Source organism: Lissotriton vulgaris, chromosome 7 (assembly GCF_964263255.1).
Source record: "Lissotriton vulgaris chromosome 7, aLisVul1.2, whole genome shotgun sequence".
Classification (NCBI taxonomy): Eukaryota; Metazoa; Chordata; class Amphibia; order Caudata; family Salamandridae; genus Lissotriton; species Lissotriton vulgaris.
Window position 1 is genome coordinate 1,509,632,660 of NC_141695.1, and position 17,765 is coordinate 1,509,650,424.

General features: G+C 46.6%; 1 protein-coding gene across 2 annotated transcripts in view; it reads left to right on the forward strand.

Moving 5' to 3' along the window:
• Positions 1-17,765, forward strand: part of LOC147705893 (uncharacterized) — a 383,606-nt gene that overhangs the window by 140,672 nt on the left and 225,169 nt on the right. For both annotated transcript variants that reach the window (XM_086932363.1, XM_086932364.1), the window contains exons 6-8: positions 17,162-17,270; positions 17,510-17,541; positions 17,637-17,736. In XM_086932363.1, coding sequence (XP_086788489.1) covers positions 17,162-17,270; positions 17,510-17,541; positions 17,637-17,736 — 241 coding nt within the window. The remainder of the gene's footprint in view (positions 1-17,161; positions 17,271-17,509; positions 17,542-17,636; positions 17,737-17,765) is intronic.

Here is a 17,765-nt window from a genome sequence, read left to right on the forward strand (position 1 = left end):
AATTTCAGAACTACGGTTTTAAAATCCTAAAGAAGAAAATGAGCTGCCCTTCATTGGAACAGCAGTTAACAGTGATGCGCACCCAGTTGATGCCAATGGTGACATATGACTCGGAATCGCTGAAAGGACGAGAGGAAGGCATTTTAAATAAATCTCAAACAAGAGTATTTAAATTGGTGTTCAACACTGCGAAATCAGCATCCCCAGCACAAGTGTGCTTAAAATTCGGTCTGGTGAGCCAAAAATATCAATTCATAGGTGCATTTGTAAAATTATGTTGGAGACTATGCACTTCCGATAAAGGATCCATCAATCATTTATGGTAGCAGGGAATAGAGGAGCAAAAACAGAATAACGCGAAAGACTCGTGAGGCCAACATCTAAAACAGACCATCTAGGAATTAGGAGTACAAGAAGCTTGGTGTGCAAGCATTGGGAAACAAGCCTTTTATCAAGTAATTAAGATTTCAGACAAACGACTCTCATATTTGATACACCAGAACACCTTCGCGCTAAGACGACATGCCCGGACAGTGATTACTTTGTATCTCACATCTAATTTTTTGTAGGCATTAAAACATCAGTTCATGCAGAACAGATTTGGAAAATGGGAAACAAAAGATCTAATCCCAACTTGGAAGGACCAGACATCAAACCAAGAAAGTCGACTATGTAAATACAAGAAAGAAACCCTGGTACATATTTTTGTGTTTGCCCAAAGTTCTTGAAAGAAAGGAAACATTTGCTGAAAGAAATTTTCAGAGATCTAAAAATCTGATCTGTTGGCAAGCAGTAATTTCGTGGCTAGGCGGAGCCTCAATACCCCTCATTTGCCAAGGTGTAAAATTTGTAAAAGTCAATATAAAAGCAATGGAACAACTAATGTAAGGCACTTGTACTATAATAAAGAAGTACCATTGGGGAACAAGATCTGTAGAATATGTAAGAACAAAGTATTATTGGTTAAGTTGCACAATGCACCTGCACTTTAAACGTAGGGGATCAGAAAAGACAAAAGGGAATAACGGTCTTAACCACAGAAAAGAAGGGGGGCGTGGCCTGGTAACATGGCCGGCTAGACCTGTCTGTGGATCTCCTGCCCGAATAGTATTCATCCTGCCTAATCCTGGCGTTTTGGGAACCCTCATAGCACATACCTGCAGCGGAAACCTCCCCTGACTCGGCGGTCCTTGGTGGTGTCAGCCTGCAGCGGAGGACCGGCGATACGGGCCGCGGCAAATCTGGGGAATCCTGTTCCAAGTAATGGCAACCGTCATTACCCTTTGAGCGGGTAAAATTGGTGGGAAGTGGTGGCGGCCCACGACCCCGGGGAGTCCCGACCCAAGACCGACAGTGTGCAGACCCCAGGAGAGAGGACAAACCACTGGGAGATGGCGATCGAACCGTGAGACCGACAGGCGGGTCTCCAAGGACTGGGGGTGCACTTTAAGAGAGGCTGCGGTGGCGGGCCTACCTCCGCACCTAGGGCTGGGACAGCCCAGACAGATTCCTGACCCCGGAGTCGGAGACCATCGGGTGGAGATGAGAGGCGGACATCGGGGATTGCAGAGGAGGCCCGTGTCCCAGGTGAATCCAGCCCCATGGAAAGACCAATATTTCGGCCCCAGGAGAGGTGAAGCAAATTGCGAGAGAGAGGCGGCGGCAGATGGGACCTCGCGGGCTGGAGGAAGAAGCTGCGCAAGGCCGCGGTGGTGCGAGCTGCACACATTCTTGCGGGCCGCGCCTGCATCCTAAGAGGAAACTGCCTGGGGGCTGCTTCCAGTGCCCGGTTGCGGTGGCGCGCTGCCATACGCACCCAGCGAAACACTTTCCCCCTGTTTATTAGAATTAGAGAATCTCGAGGCCGCAGATTGACCGTAACAGAGGCTGAAGGGGTGAGAAGAGGCCTGCCTACACCCCAGCTGTTGGGTCGGGGGAAAATGACTTGGCGAATGCTTGGGGGCTATACAGTGGTGCTCAGTGCCAAAGGCCAGAGGCAGTACCTCAGGTGAAGGGGTGAGGGCCCCCCCCCCTGATTGGCGTAACCCCCTGGAGCAAGGGAATTGGCCAGAGGCGTTCGCACCGCGAGTTGGCGGAAGGCCAGGCTCACAAGGATACTGCACCGGAACTGTCCGCAAGGCTGGTGAAGAGTGGCGGAGGGCCAGGTAACCCCAGCGATTTGACGAACGGCTGGGCTCGAGAGGGTACCATACCGGAACTGTCCGGCGAGACTTGTGGGGAGAGAAGGAAGGCCAGGGAACAGCTACGAGCAACGGCCGAGGGGCCTGCCTGACAAAGACAACGATGAAAGCCCCGGAGGGGAGGTGGACTGTCGGAGGGAACCCTTCCCTGGACTGCTTGAGGCAAGACTAGTTTTTAGTCGGAGAGCCCACCGGGGCGTACGCTAGGGCGGCCTCGCTGATAATAGGGTAGGACCGACCCCTAAGAGGCGCCCAAATGAATAAAATCGTACAATACACGGTCCCGGGGCCGACTGCGGTGCACCACCCTTGTGCAGACATGGAGCCGGGGGCCCACCAGGACTCGGACGCTCGGGACAAGGCATATATCTTGGAAGCGATCTGCCCAGGGTGGCATTAGAGACCAAAATGGATGGGATGGCCATTGACATCAATCGCCTGGATCTCTGGAAGGCGGCAGACAGGGTCACCATCACAGAAGGAGACCTGAGTGCCCCGCAGACGGAGGTCAGGCAGCTGCTGGAGACGGTGACGGCACTACAGGACAATACGGTCCAGCGGGAGTGAAGGGCGGAAGAGGCGTAAGGCCGCTCTAGAAGGATTAATCTCTGCTTTTTGGGATTCCCCGAAAAGGCGGAGGGGCCGGCAGCAGATCTATTTCTGGAGGACTGGATCGGCAGAGCTTTCCTCAACTTTAGGCTCTCCAAAATGTTTGCGGTGGAAAGGGCACATAGATCACTGGGACCGCCCCAGAGACTGAGATCCCCGCCTATAGCATTGATTGCCCGGATGTTCAACTTCAGGGTCCGGGACATGATCTTACAGCACATCCGTGCCAACAGCCCGCCTAGATTTGAGAACAAAGACATTCATATATGCCCTGATTATACTAAAAAAGTGCAAGACCTGCGGAATTACTTCCTGAGTGTTAAACGCCGGATGCGTAGCCACAACATTAAATACAGCCTGATGTTCCCGGCTAGGCTTCGAGTGCAGTACGCAGACAAAGTCCACATCTTTGGTACCCCATCGGAGGCAGCAGACTGGATAGACTCGCTGGGCCTGGCTGGCCCGGACCAAAATCAGGGATGGCAGGAGCAGAGGCGCCGGACCAATCGACAGAAGAACCATCAATGTCCTGCCGAAGAACAACAGCGGCGGGAACGAGATGGGGTAGACGGAGGACGCATCGTGGTGGGACCCGATGGCACTCTTCTTATGGAGCGAGAGGTGATCCTGACGCAGAACCAGTTTTCTCCACTCTGTGTGGTGCAGGAAACCTAGTCAGACGTGGACGGAGCCACATACCTAGCTGTAGAGGGCTCTGGAAACAAGTGAGCGAGGGTCCGGATGCTGATATCGGGAAGTTCTTACCCAAGGACACTGTGAGTACCGGGTTTGGCTCACGGGGCACTTGACTTTACCATGAGACTCATATGAACAGACTTGAGCCCATTGGACTCGAGGGGGGAGGGTTTGATAAATGTGGGAGGAGGGTACACCATTTCGCCTATATGCGGGTTAGGTTCGCTGGCTGTGGAGTGCTGAGGAAACCTGGATAGACAGAGTCTAAGTGGGGAGGGAGGTTTAAGCAGACCCGGGTGGATAAGTGTGGTTGTAATCGTTCTTTCAAGTTGAGAGGGGTATTCTAGGGGGTGGATGGAGCTTTGGGGCGGGGTTCGGAGTCCTCAAACCAGGGCTGGTTGTGAGAATGAAGGGCTACTGCCTGTGGGTGGGGTAGTTAGGGGTTCCAGTTGTGGGTTTCTTGGGGTTCCTGCCGGGTCTGGTCTATGTTGGTACTCAGGAGATCGAAGGCGTCCTCCTTCTGTGGGGGCAGGATTTGACACTACTGGGGGGTCCCCAAACCATAGGCGAGGGACTGTGATACTGAATGTTCACTCATGCCAGGGGATAACCAGAAATGCAAACTGATCACGTGGAACGTGTGGGGGCTCGATAATAGGGTGAAAAGGATCCGGTTGGCATCATACCTTAGGCGTTATGTGGTCAGTATAGCCCTACTCTAGGAAACCCACCTATGGGGAGACTGTCTTAGATTCGTCCAACGCAAGAGGAGGGGTCTGTTTTTTGCTACATCCTACTCGGGGTTTGCTAGGGGAGCCCTTATCTGGGTGGCACCGGGAGTCCTCTTTAAGGCTGTGCATGTTAAACAGGATCACGACGGGAGGTTTGTGGTGGTGGTGGGGACCCTAGATGGGTGCAATATATGCCTTGTCATGCCCCAAATCGCGATGATGGTGGGTTTTTGAGCCGAGTTATGGGGCAGCTGGATCTGGACCCGGATACAGAATTGGTAGTGGCAGGTGACTTTAATTGTGCCCTGGATGGGGAGCTCGACCGATTCCCCCAAACTAGATGCCAAGCCTAGAGTCCGAGAAGTGATGGGCCAAATGCTTCACAATTATGGTTTACCGTACGTGTGGGGCCACAGTAACCCTAGTCGTAGAGTGTACTTGTGTCACACTCCTGCAGCCAATACCTATAGTAGATCAGACTATTTCTTCATTCAAAAGACGGCGATATATCGGGTAGCAGAGACGCAATACCTAGCCCGCTATTTGTTGGATCATTCCCTGCTCCTAATTGCATACTCGCTGGCCCGACCGAGGTCTAAGGAACTGCCCTGGAGGCTCAATATCGAAGCCTTTGGTGACCCGATCCATAAAGACGCCATATCAAAAGGGCTGGACTATTATATGGAGGTCAACTGGGGCGCCGCTGGCACCAGGGCGACGAGTAGGATGCAATGAAAGTGGTGGTACGGGGATATGTATGTCCACGGAGGTGGGGGTTGAAAAAGTGTTGGAGCGTGACCTGCAGCGGGCAGGAGGAACGGTTAGCAGCTTTGGAAAAAGAACCTCCCACGAATAAAGAGAAGTCGGCGGAATGGGATGACGTGCGGCGGCAGATAGAGGACATATGGGGCTCACTAGGCAAATATGCGAGAACGGCAAGTAGGCGTCGATGGTATAAGGAAGGAGATAAGGCAGGAGAGCTGTTGGTGTGCCTGATTAGAGTGGAGACTCAGCCTTGCCCCATCCTGGCACTTAAAAACGACCTTGGACAGATGGTGTATGCTTAACATGAAATAAATAACGTATTCCTGGCCCACTTAAGTAAAATATACCCCGAGAGCCAGTCACACACGACCCTTGAGGCAGTGGAGGCCTATTTGGCAGAAGTGGACTTGCCTCGTATCGACGCGGAAAGTCAAGAGACCCTGGGGGCCCATTTAGTGGGGAGGAAATAGAGAGGCAATCGCCCACCTTAAGAAGGCAAAGTCCCTGGGAATGGATGGTATAGCAGCCGAATTCGACGGAGTGCTGATCCCCAAACTACTAGAGATCACAGTGGAGGCCGAGGAATGTGGTATGCTCCCAGACTCCATGCGGGAAGCGTTGATTGTGTAGATCCCCAAACCTGGGAAGAACCACCCACTCCCCGGCTCATATAGAACCATCTTTATGCTGAATGTTGGTCTTAAAATTACCAGCCAGGTGTTGGCGTCTAGGCTCCTCCCCTGTCTTTGGCGGCTGGTCCATGATGACCAGTCCGGGATTTATACTAGGCAGAAATAAGTTGCGGAATATCCGCCGCCTGGCGCACGTTATGCAATCGTTGGAGGGACGGGCCCAACAGAGCACCTTGGTGTTCCTCGATATCGAACAAGCGTTCGATTCGATCAGTTGGGATTACCTTTGGCAGGTACTGTTTGAAATGGGCCTGGGGAGGAATTTGTAAACTGGATTAAATTGCTATATGCTCGTCCGATGGCGAGGGTCCGTACGGGACGTTACGTGTCTGACACATTTCGTATAGCAAGGGGGGCGCAGCAGGGCTGCCCGCTCTTCCTCTTGATATTTGCCCTGGCAATGGAGCCGTTGGTGTGTCATCTGCACCAGATATGGTGGAACAGGGCATACATGTTGGGCGTTCAGAGCATGTGGTGTCAATGTCGTCTCAGTCATTGCCGACATTGATAGCTGTGCTGGCCCAATTCACTGATGCCTCTGGGCTTCACATTAACAGAACAAAGTCACAACTCTACGCGATTGGAACAGAGAGCGAATGGGGGGGGGGGGACAACGCCCGGTGCTGGAGCGCGGGGGGTTGCCTAATGTCGTCGGACCTCTACCCGGACGGTAAATTTATCACTTATCAGGAGGCAGTGGCCACCTTCGAGTTGGGGGCAGGGCAGTTTTTGCAGTATGCCAAACTAGCGGCAAGGGCACAGCAATTGTGGCCCACATTTCTGGACGCCCGGGGCACACCCAAACCCTGGTCACTATGATTGTTTTGGCGGGAGGGAGAAAGTGGGTTACTCACCTCTATAGGGAGCTGAGGGACGATAAAAAGAACGGCCCACTAAACATAGAAGAAAAATGGCAGCAGGTGTGTCCACAGGAAGTCATGACGCGAGAGACTGGGAAAAATACACAGGAGTGTGCGGAAGGTGGCGGTGAGCAATCGCTTTAAGCAAATCCAGTACAACATAATACATATGACGTACCTCCCGCCCAGGAGGCTCAACGCCATTGATGGCTCCAGAGACCCTCACTGCCCCAGATGTCGCTATGACCCGGCTGATATTCTGAAAATGGTATGGACATGCCCAATGATCCAGATGTATTGGGGGGTGGTTATTGGGGATCTAACCCGGATAATGGGATGGACTATAGAATTGGATCCACGCGCTTGTCTACTGGGCTTGGTTCTTAGGGACCCGAAACGTAAGATAAGCAGGGGGTTCCTGGTCCTGGGTCTAATTATAGCCAAGAGACTTATTGCGATCCACTGGTTAATTCAGCAAGGACCGCTACTGGCAAACTGGAGAACGGATCTACGAGAATGGGCCCTGGCAGAGGAGGGGCACATAAGGAACACCAGAAGGGATCCCAAACTGCCCGAGGTGTTAATGGCATGGGCAGCGATGATACAGGAGATAGCAGGACAGGGCTCCCAAGTCACCATAGACAGCGGGGTTGAGACGTCCTCCGTAGAGGGGAGGGCCCCAGGACAGGGGAGGGAGACGCAGGGTGACCCCGCATGATTACTTAGATACGTGGACCTTGAGTTACATAGACCCGGCAGAGGGGGGGAGGACAAGGAGGGGGGATGTTGGGAAGGGGAGAGGGTTTGGGAGGCAGGGGGGAAGTTTCTTACAGTTGGGTATGATTATGTATGGAACAAAAACAAGAAGACTAACCAAAGATAATGTTGATGGGAGTGGACTCTCTACGGTTGCGAATTCAGTTATTATCGTTGATCCATATTCTTACCGTGATGTTCCTCACCTCGGCTGAGGTGGACGAAATGTAAACATGTTGTTTTGGATATGAGCTACCGATTTGGAGAAAACCCAATAAAGAAATGTATTTTTTAAAAAACACAGAAAAGAAATTTAAAGAGGAATTCATTTACTCACCAAGTATGGAAATCAAATTAGCAAAAGGCCCCTGCACTTAAATCGATGGGACTATATCGGCATCAACCAAATTACACAAAGCTCTAGCTCTTTAAACCATGGGACTATAAAGGAAAACAACTACCTCTCTTGATAAGGGATGAAAGAACATTCAATTTGAATAATAAGTATTGAAGTAAGACTTATGTGGGAGGTTATTAATGAGGAATAGATCAATGGTTTAAAAGATAGCAGCTGTAACAATAGAAACGTAACATAGGATTTAATGTCTAATTTGTTAAAAGTGTCTGTATGACCTTTTAGAGATTTTAAACATATCCTTTTTAAATGAAAACAACTTGACAAAATGGTCAAGTGCAACATTTTAGAGTGATAGTAAAGACACTGTTTATGTTTATGACAAGCAGTGAACGTTTGTGTAATGGTTTTTATTGACTAAACACTTAATAAACATCCACTCCCAGTCCTGGAGGATGATGAACTTACAATGTGGGAAATTCTCTTTCAGTGGCCAGCAGTTAAATGTAATATTTCTATCAGTTGTTTTGATGTACAAAGTGGTATAAATCCTGTCTTCTTTGTGGAAGACTTCTAGGTCAAGGAAGTAAATCCTGTGTTTATCCTTCACACAGGTGAACCTGAGAACTCGAGCTCTATGGTTGATCAATGTTGCAAATGCATTCACCTCTTCCTCTGATATCTACCTAATATCAATAATATATCATCAAAGTATCTATACCAGATCATGATCTTATGTCTGAATGGATTACTCTCTGTATAGATACACTTATTCTCAAAGTATGCCATAAAAATATTCACCAGCTCTGATGCAAAAAGAAATTCCATTGCAACACCTTTGCTTTGAAGGAAGAAATCTTCCCCAAACACAAAAAAACATTTTGAGAATGCATTTGTGCCAGTTCAATGATAATATTCGTTGGGGCATTTTTATGACCTCCTTGTGTCAAAAATATCATTTAATACTGGCAATTCTTTCGGTTGAGGAATGTTCATGAAAAACAACTCTACATTATAAATTATCAGAATGTCCTGATCACTATTAAATGATGTATTCTCGATTAGATTGATAAAATGCATGGTGTCCCTTACATATAATTTGATGGAAGGAATTAATAGCTTCAAGAAGCAATCAATGGAAAATGGGTTTCATGTAGGAAACCACAGCCGGACATAATCAGTCTACCTGGTGTATTTTCAGGACTTTTAAGAACTTTAGGCAGTATGTAGTACACTAAAAACCTTGCTCCCTTCTTATTGAGGAATTCAAATTCATTAGTTGGTAACCAACCAGCTTCTTTTCCTTTCGGTGTGATTTCCTTAATCCTTACCCATATCTCTGTGATGAGGTCTTCTGGAAGTTTTCCAAAATGTTCTATGTTCATCAGGTGTCTCTTTTCTACTTTTTTAAAACAGGCTCCAAGGTTCAGGATAACAATACCTTCTTCATTGTCTGCCTTTTAATTGCAAGTTCACCATTGGAGGATATGGAGTTTATGGCCTCAAATTCTTCACATGTGAAATTGGAATTGATTCAAGTTTTTCCCCCCAAAATCCTGTTGAGGTCTTTGAACACCATTTCTTCAAAAACCTCTACCTCATGAAGTAAATTGTACAGGTCTAGGCAAATGGTGTATTGAGTTTTCAAACCCAAAGCACTTTCACCTATAACAGTTTCGCTAACCTCAAAGTGTCTTTAGTCTGATCTTTCTGAGAAATGTCAATACCTCACTTCTTATTTCAGTGAGGTTCCTAGACCTAGTGAGTACAAAGTACAGTCCCTTGCTCAGTAATGAAGTTTCGCCATTAGAGAGAGTATGGTTTAAGAGGTTATAGATTTGGAGAGTCTCACCCATCATCTCAGATATGTTTGTCATCTTGTTGTGAGACATTTCGTCCCTCTTGTTGAAGCTTTCTGATTCCCTCTCCCTCTTCCTCTGTTGCTCCGGTTGCGTCTTCCTTAAAAAGGCTGAAGTACCCTTGATTAAACGACAAGCTCCAAAGTACAATACAAAAAATGTAACAACAGTTGTACACAAAAATTAAAATAAGCCAAACTAGCAAAACCCCTATTTCTAACTGCAACCAGTTAAAAAAAATAGTACTGTGTAAGACCAACTATAGCTGAGGTATAACAGGCTAGTAGCATGGTACCAAGAGGCGGATGAACTTGCCGAACAAGTAGAGAAGTCTCAGAATAATCCAGGTGTTATTGTCAACCATTCCTAATTTGAGTGCTGCCTAGAAATCTGTTCTTATTTGCAGTGGTCACAAATGACATGATTCATCCTATTTAAGTGCCTGAAATTTGGATATCAGTATTTCAGGTGCAGTTAACTATGTTGCGGAACCATAGTGTTTTATTGATAGCATTGAATTAACAAAACATATTAGGCCTTTGGCATTGCTAACTCCTGAGCCTCAAAAAGATGTGCTTATCAAACGTCGCTACTAAATTGCATTCTATATTTATTGGATTGTGGGTGATTAGGCACAAGGGAGATGGACATTCCAGGGATTAAATGCCCATCTGAATAATGGCCGTACAGACAATTGCCGATTTTTCAACATTAAGGATAATATTATGTTTCTCCAGTATTAGGGGTGTCTTTCATAGATTCACATGCCTGAATCATTCCCCGTCGTCGGAGTGGGAGTCCCACGGTACATAAAAAAGCAATAGTATGCCAAAAATATATAGCAAGTACCAGTTATACTAAACCAGGAAGTAAAGTAGCCCCAGCTACAGTAGAAAAAACTTCCACATTAGTGACCATCCCTGTCATTTTGTATAGCCCAAACTGCAGCCAATCAGGCGCCAGCACCCACCAGAAGGTTCTCCCCAGAGGCTCAGGCTGTCAGATTTTTTACCGCACGTCGTGTGAAGGGAGTCTCCCTGAGCTCTGCTCAGTTTCTTCATTTACTTCATTTATATTAAATTTTTTCTTCATATTTCACAGTTTTGTGATGTCTTCTTTCATGAAGTCTATTTGTTGACCCTGTGTCACTTGTGGAAAGCTGAGACCGTTTCCGGTTATCTTCACGAATATATGGATCATTTCTCTGCCTGTCGCTGACATGGTAGGATAAGAAGGGGATGTTCTTGTGATTTGGCTCTACCCCCCTTCTGATGTGGGAGGATTTTCTTTATTTATATGGCACTTTAAGGTTGCAGTGATGTGTTTGGCTTTACTTCACCAACTGAGGTCGCTTTAAAAGTAAAGGGTCTTTGACCTACTCGGAGTCTGCCTCCCACATCTACGCCCACGAGATTTACTCTCAGGCGTTTAGACTCGTTCTGCGCACTTTTCTTCTGAGAACGTGCCAGCTTGTTGACAAGACGCTCTTGTATTTTACGACGACAATCTGCCGTCACTGGTGCTCTACGGTGTCACAGGGCTACAGGATCCTGTTGACAGTGCCCTCTTATGCACTGGTTGTAAGTCGCAGGGAGCTGCGCAACCGTCAAAGAGCTTCATCTGCAAACAGTCTCATCTTCAAGTGCATTTTTGCCTCGTCGATGGTGTGCCTCGTCGACGACGAGTTTTGCCTCGTCGACGCTAAGCCTCGTCGACGGTGCGGGGTGCATCGTCGACGGAAAGCATCGTTGACGACGAGGGAGCTTCGTCGACGACGGGCCTCGTCGACGACGAGGGAGCTCCGTCGACGACGAGCCTCGTCGACGGTGCAGGGTGTCCCTCGTCGACGGTGAAGAGCAATCGTCGACGGTGAAGGGCAATCGTCGACGGTGAGGAGCCTCGTCGACGACGAGGGAGTTCTGTCTACGACGAGCCTCGTCGACGGTGAAGTGCAATCGTCGCCGGTGAGGAGCCTCGTCGACGGTGAGGTGCCCCGTCAACGGTGAAGAGCCTCGTCGACGTTTGAGGACCTCTTCAGCTGACATAGTCACTGAAAGCTTTGGCGACGGTTGGCTCAATACCAGTGGGCCACTGACAGTGGCCCTTTTGACAGGTGGTCCATCGGCAGTTGGCCATTGGCAGTGGGCCCAGCATCTCTTGACTGCCAACAGTAAACCTATAAACAATGCAATTGGGGCCATTAACAGTGGGCACATCGACAGTTGACCGCAAGCTTTAGGTCTGTAAACAGTTGGCCATTGACGACAGTTCAGCTTAGTTAATAGCAGACTCGTCGACGACATTCTAAGTCGACAAAATGCTCTGTTCATCAATCATCCTCAGTGATGGTGAGTTTTATTATTGAACATTGGCCAAGTTAAGGACCAGTTTCGTTGACGACAAGAAGTACGTCTACAGAGGGTTTATAAACTGACAGCATCAGCGGTCACCTCCATAGTAGTTTAAGGCTGCAACACTTTTCCTATGTGGACACTGAGGGTCATGTTTTTTGGTTGACCTCTTTGATGCTGGACCCAGTCCATGGTTAGGTTCGTCGAAGCTTGATCCAGTTGGGTTTATGTACAGTGTTCCTGTAGCCTACTTATTAGTCGTAGCATCCTTTCAGCAAGATCCTTCGGATGGAGTTATGTAGTTTTACTCAACGCCATATTTTCTTGGAATGGCTTAAGTCTTAGCCAGACTCTTAGCCTAGGTTTCCTGGGATGCCATGTCCTGTCCTTTGCCGAGATCTTGCATGACTCTTTGCTATTCTATCCTCCGGCGGATGTTCGCGGATTACCCTCCTCATGTAAGGAACGGTGACGCGCTTTCGCCAAGCCCTTGTCACCAGAATAGAGGCAGAAGGCTTTTTCTCTTTAAATTTTAGATTGGCAGAGAATTTGAGCTCTGCTTAAGCCTAGATTGGCGCTGGTGGCTCTCTCGAGCCTCAAGCACATATTTCCAACGCCAGACATTTCAACGCGTTTGTCTTGTCTTTCAACTTCAATCAGACCCATTTTTTGCACGGGTGACCAAGAGACATCCTCGCAGCTTGCTTCTTCTTTGACGTCTACTTTCTCACGACAGAGAAGGTCAATGCATCGTATTGTTTGGGAGGAGAAGGTGTCTAAAACAGCTGCACCCACAGTTCAGCAGGCAATCTTTTAGCTATTTTAACAAGATCACTTTTTGACATAGGGACACGGAATGTGCGTATCCATGAAAACCCCTATACTGACGCTTCTAGAATTTTTAACAAAAAGGATGGAAGGAGATCATCATCAACAAAACGCCGTGCAGTGCACATTGCATCTCCAAGTTTTGCAACATTGTGTTGCGGAGTTAAGGTTGGAAGAACCCTTGGTTCTTCGCCCACAAGTTCACACTGAGATAATGGACGTATCTTTTGATAGATGTTCCTTCTAGGCCATCATATTGGCCAGACAATACCGAGCCTTCGGTTCTCTACAGTACGGGGATCAACCCGTTCGTGGTGCCCGAGGACAGTTTTCACATTTTATTCCAAGAAGTTCCACCCAGTATCAGGTATACAACTGTACTATTCGACTCTAATGCGTATACAGGAAATCGTTTTTCCAGGAAACTACGACTTACTTTAGAGCCCATCCTTAGTCCATTCCAAGTGGGATAAGGGTGGAATATCTCTGGGATTTAATTTGGTCACCGATGCCATTTGTCTGTTGGGAATTCTAATTGTGATGTCATGAGGACATGCTTTTGAATTTGGCAATTTCTTTTCTACTACGCCTTCATGGTGACCGCTTTCACCTCATCTGCGCGAGTCATTCACAAATTTACTTATGGATACATCAGGGACCGTCGGAGTGGTTCTGAATCAAATACGGAGTTAGGTTTTTTTCCTCTCAGTTCCTCATTAACTAGCTGGTCAGAAATGTAGCGCCGGATTTTTCGTCATCTCTGCGAAAAAAAAAAAAATTTCAAATGTTGTACCTCAAGAAGGTTTTTCAAATATTACTGCCAGTACTAGTGCACTCGACCTCCAGAGTGTCAAGATTCAGGTGCCAATCCTTTCACAGCACGGGACGTGGCTCCTCTTTACTCTAAGTTTTAATCATTTTCTATCGCAGGCCTATCTTTTGGGACTCTCGGTCCACTCCACGTGATTCTTATCTAGATCCTGGCAGCCTATCTGTGTCTGCAATACATGCGCATTCATCATTTCTGAGACAAGTTTATTTAAGAAGGATCACTGTTTCAATGCCTGGTTTTTATCAATATACCATGTCAAGTCCCAATTATTCCTAGTTCTGACACAGAATTTTTCTAGAAACAGCAATCAATGCAAATCCAACAACAGAATGTTGTCTCTTACGAATGAGAAGCCTGCAGCTCTTACAGGATGTTTCTTTTACGTACATTACAGTCTATTTCATTAGATTCTCGAAATTTCAACTGGCCATGACCTACACCTGCATCCTGTTGGTTTCCTTCTGCACAGGATAAAGCTGCTAAAGCAACTGCATACCAGTGGTTTCAGGTCGCTGATTCATTTGAAGATCTCATTACAATCACTCCTCGATGCGAGAGGTCTTTTCTTGGGTGAATCCAAGACAGAAGTTTGTACACAAGGTGTGTTTTTTCCTTCAAAAAGTTCAAATTGCACAATTACCATAGACGCATCCCTCGGGAATTGGGGAGCACTCTTTTAGGGGCTGAAGGTCTACGAGAAATGGAGCCCTCAAATAAGGGGCTTGGTACATCATTCTGCTGAGCGAAGGGTCATCTTCTTTGCCCTCCAATTTTGTTGCGCAATAATTTCAAGGAGACAACTGTATTGTGGCGAATAGACAATACAACTGGTATGCACTATGTCACTAAACACAAAGGGCTAGATCAGTTCTGTTGCCTCAGGAAGCCTGTGATCTATAGGCATGAGAGATACAACGCGCACTCAACTTTCTGACGATTGCATGTTCCTGGTACAAGAAGCAGTCTGGCAGGCACTCTCAGCAAGATGGCAATTTCCACTCTCGATTGAGTTTTTCTTCGACGGAAGGTGGAGGCATCCCCACAAAGATTTACAGGGAAATGCGTTTGTCGTCCAACTGATCTCAATCTGCTTCCGTTTTCCACCGAAAAAGTTGGGTCTCAAAGTTCTGCGGAAGAACAAGATAGAGTGGTGTCGAGGGTTCCTCTTTACCACTGAAGGCTTCGTCAAAACTGGTTTACTGAGTTTCTCTTTTTTTCCATTCGGAGTGCGAACCAATTCAGTCGTGTCCACCTCCGGATCTGTTTTTCCTTCAGAGCGGCCAGGTTTATCACCAGGAACCGCCATCTTTGAGGTCAGGGGCCTGCCCCTGAGTACCTTTGGTTCGCCCATCTAAAGATCCCTGCGGTTTGCAAGGAGGTGTTCGCCATAACAGGGACACGGTCTCAAACGCAAATGTTTTTGCGGTGTCTGATATTGTTCGGCTGGACTTCATCCTTTTACTCCTTAAACAGAAACATTTAGCTGGCAAGTTCAGGATTGCCTCATGCAACTCTGATAGTTTTTTATTGCCAGCAGTTCCAGATGCCGACGAGATAGGAACACATCTTTATTCTTCAAGATATATAAATCAATCCTTCAAAGGAATTTTCAGAATGTTTTTCCTACGCCAATTAGTCCATTACCATCAAGACATCTTAATTTTTGGACTAGTGCAGTTTCATGTGCTATCCTTTGATCCTATCCTCAGTGATGATCAAAATGACTTACTTGAAAGGTGTCATTTTCTTTTTCTTGGCTTTGACATTCCTCTATTTATCGGTTCTTCAGCCTTTTCATACAGTTTACTATGACTCTGTGGTGGTTCGCGTTGCTCCAGAATTCATACTTTCAGTGCCTCCGAAATTTCTTTTGGAACAAGCCTGTTAATTTAAAGGCATATTTTCCTCCACCACTGTCAACAAAGGGGGTTTTGCATATTCTTGATATTAGGAGAAGTTTCAAATGTTCTATTTACATGGGATAGTTCGATTTCGCAGATCCGATCAATTAGTTATTAACTAGGGTACGATTAGTTAAAACCCAACAGTATCTTGGCGAACAGTTGCATTATGGATCCCTGCTTCGATCGATTTTTTCCCATGCACAAGTTAAACAGCTTTGCTAGCAGCCCCTAGAGCGCACTCTGCCAGGGCACTGTCTTCCTCAACTGCTTTGTTTGCTGGAGTTCTTCTCCAGCACATCGGCAGAGCGACAACCTAGGTTAGCAGGCATGCTTTCACCAATCACTACTGTTGGCTGCAGCCAGTGAGACCGATGTTTACATGTGTCAAGCAGTTCTATGTAATCTTTTCAACTAAGGTGAGCCTCTGTTCCCACCTCCTTTTTTCCTGCAGTCAGACGCTTAGGATACCGTTTTTAGTGTGAACATTCTTCACTAGATGCATTTTATCATGCTTCGGGCTGTGTTAATACATTTTATATATTTCATGATAATGTGCACAGTTTTACAAGCTGGGTTACTATGGCGTCTGACTAGCAAGGATATTTACTGCTATCTACTCTGATTCAGGCATGTGAATCTATGAAAGACACCCCTAATACTGGAGAAGAACAATAGTTACTTACCTGTAAACAGGTGGTTCTCCAGTATTGGTGTCTTTCATAGATTCACATGCACCCGCCCACCTCCCCTTCAGAGGCTCTTAGGATACATTGGTTTATTATCACTTCGTGCGAGAAAATCTGACAGCCTGAGCCTCTGGGGAGAACCTTCTGGTGGGTGCTGGCGCCTGATTGGCTGCAGTTTGGGCTATACAAAATGACAGGGATGGTCACTAATGTGGAAGTTTTTTCTACTGTAGCTGGGGCTACTTTACTTCCTGGTTTAGTATAACTGGTACTTGCTATATATTTTTGGCATACTATTGCTTTTTTATGTACCGTGGGACTCCCACTCCGACGACGGGGAATGATTCAGGCATGTGAATCTATGAAAGACACCAATACTGGAGAACCACCTGTTTACAGGTAAGTAACTATTGTTCATCTACTTCCAGGATTTAATGTTCTTGAGACAGAAATTGTGGCGATGCGTGCCAAGCCATCATGTGGAACTAGTAGATTTTGTGCATCATTGGCATATATTTAGTACAACGACCAGAGGCTACAGTAATCTGTTCAAATAGGTATTACATAGGGATTTAAAAAGGGATTTTGTGGGCACTGCTGACGGTAGCGAGAATTAATATTCCAATTTTAATAACCATAGGATGAAATTCCTTTTTAAGTAAGGTAAAGCTACCAACCAATCTTTCTTTTAGATAATCCCTCTTTTCCATTCATGTACACAATTAATGATCTGGGTTTGGTAAACACAGACCTAATGAGCATAATGTGAGTCATTGTCTCTTTGAGTACAAAATCTATGGAGTTGTGCAATGTCATTGAGAATCATCTCTTTTTAGTCAATTTTGCAGATGTGGCCATATGTGCAGAGCCCATCCATGCAATCTACCATTTGTTAATCCTTGCCACAAATCTTTGGATATAGTCGGCTGGCAAAAGACAAAATAGGCACATTCTTCATCTACCTTATGCATATCTGGCTCTTTCAACTTCTCTTTTCCCATGCTTCATATTATCTGTGTCTTTTATCTCCCTTCAGCCAGTCGCTGACCATCATGAACGGACACCGCTCAAGGATCTTCACCATCACCTTTCATCCACAGAGTGAGGACTGCTTCATCTCTGGGGGCTGGGACAACACTGTGCAGGTGAGAGTAATGGAAGGGCATTGGAATTTAGGCTACGTTTGAGAACACAAGTGATTGGAGAGGAGAAGACAGAGGGGGTTAAGGGAGGAAATTTGTGAATTTTTGAAGGAAGGCGCAAAAATTTGGACAAAAAAGGGTATAATGGGATTGTACCAGACATATTTTTTAGGGTTCTTTCTATGGCATGCTTTGTAGTGCATTCTTTCGTCTCAAAGTCTATCCTTTTGTTTTTTTCATAGTTCTGGGATGTTAACAGTCGGCACTCCTTGAGGTAAGATCTTCATGTTTCCTTGGCAGTAATAACCTCCTTTCTGTGCTTCCTTAGCTTTTTCTCATAGACCTTTGTATCCTTTTACCGTTGATTAGGAAGATATTTGGGCCGCACATTTGCGGTGATGCCCTGAAGTTTCATCCCACCACCAATCAGCTCCTGACAGGCTCCTGGAGGAAGCACCAATCACTACAGGTAAGACTGGCTGCGCCTTGATGGCTAAG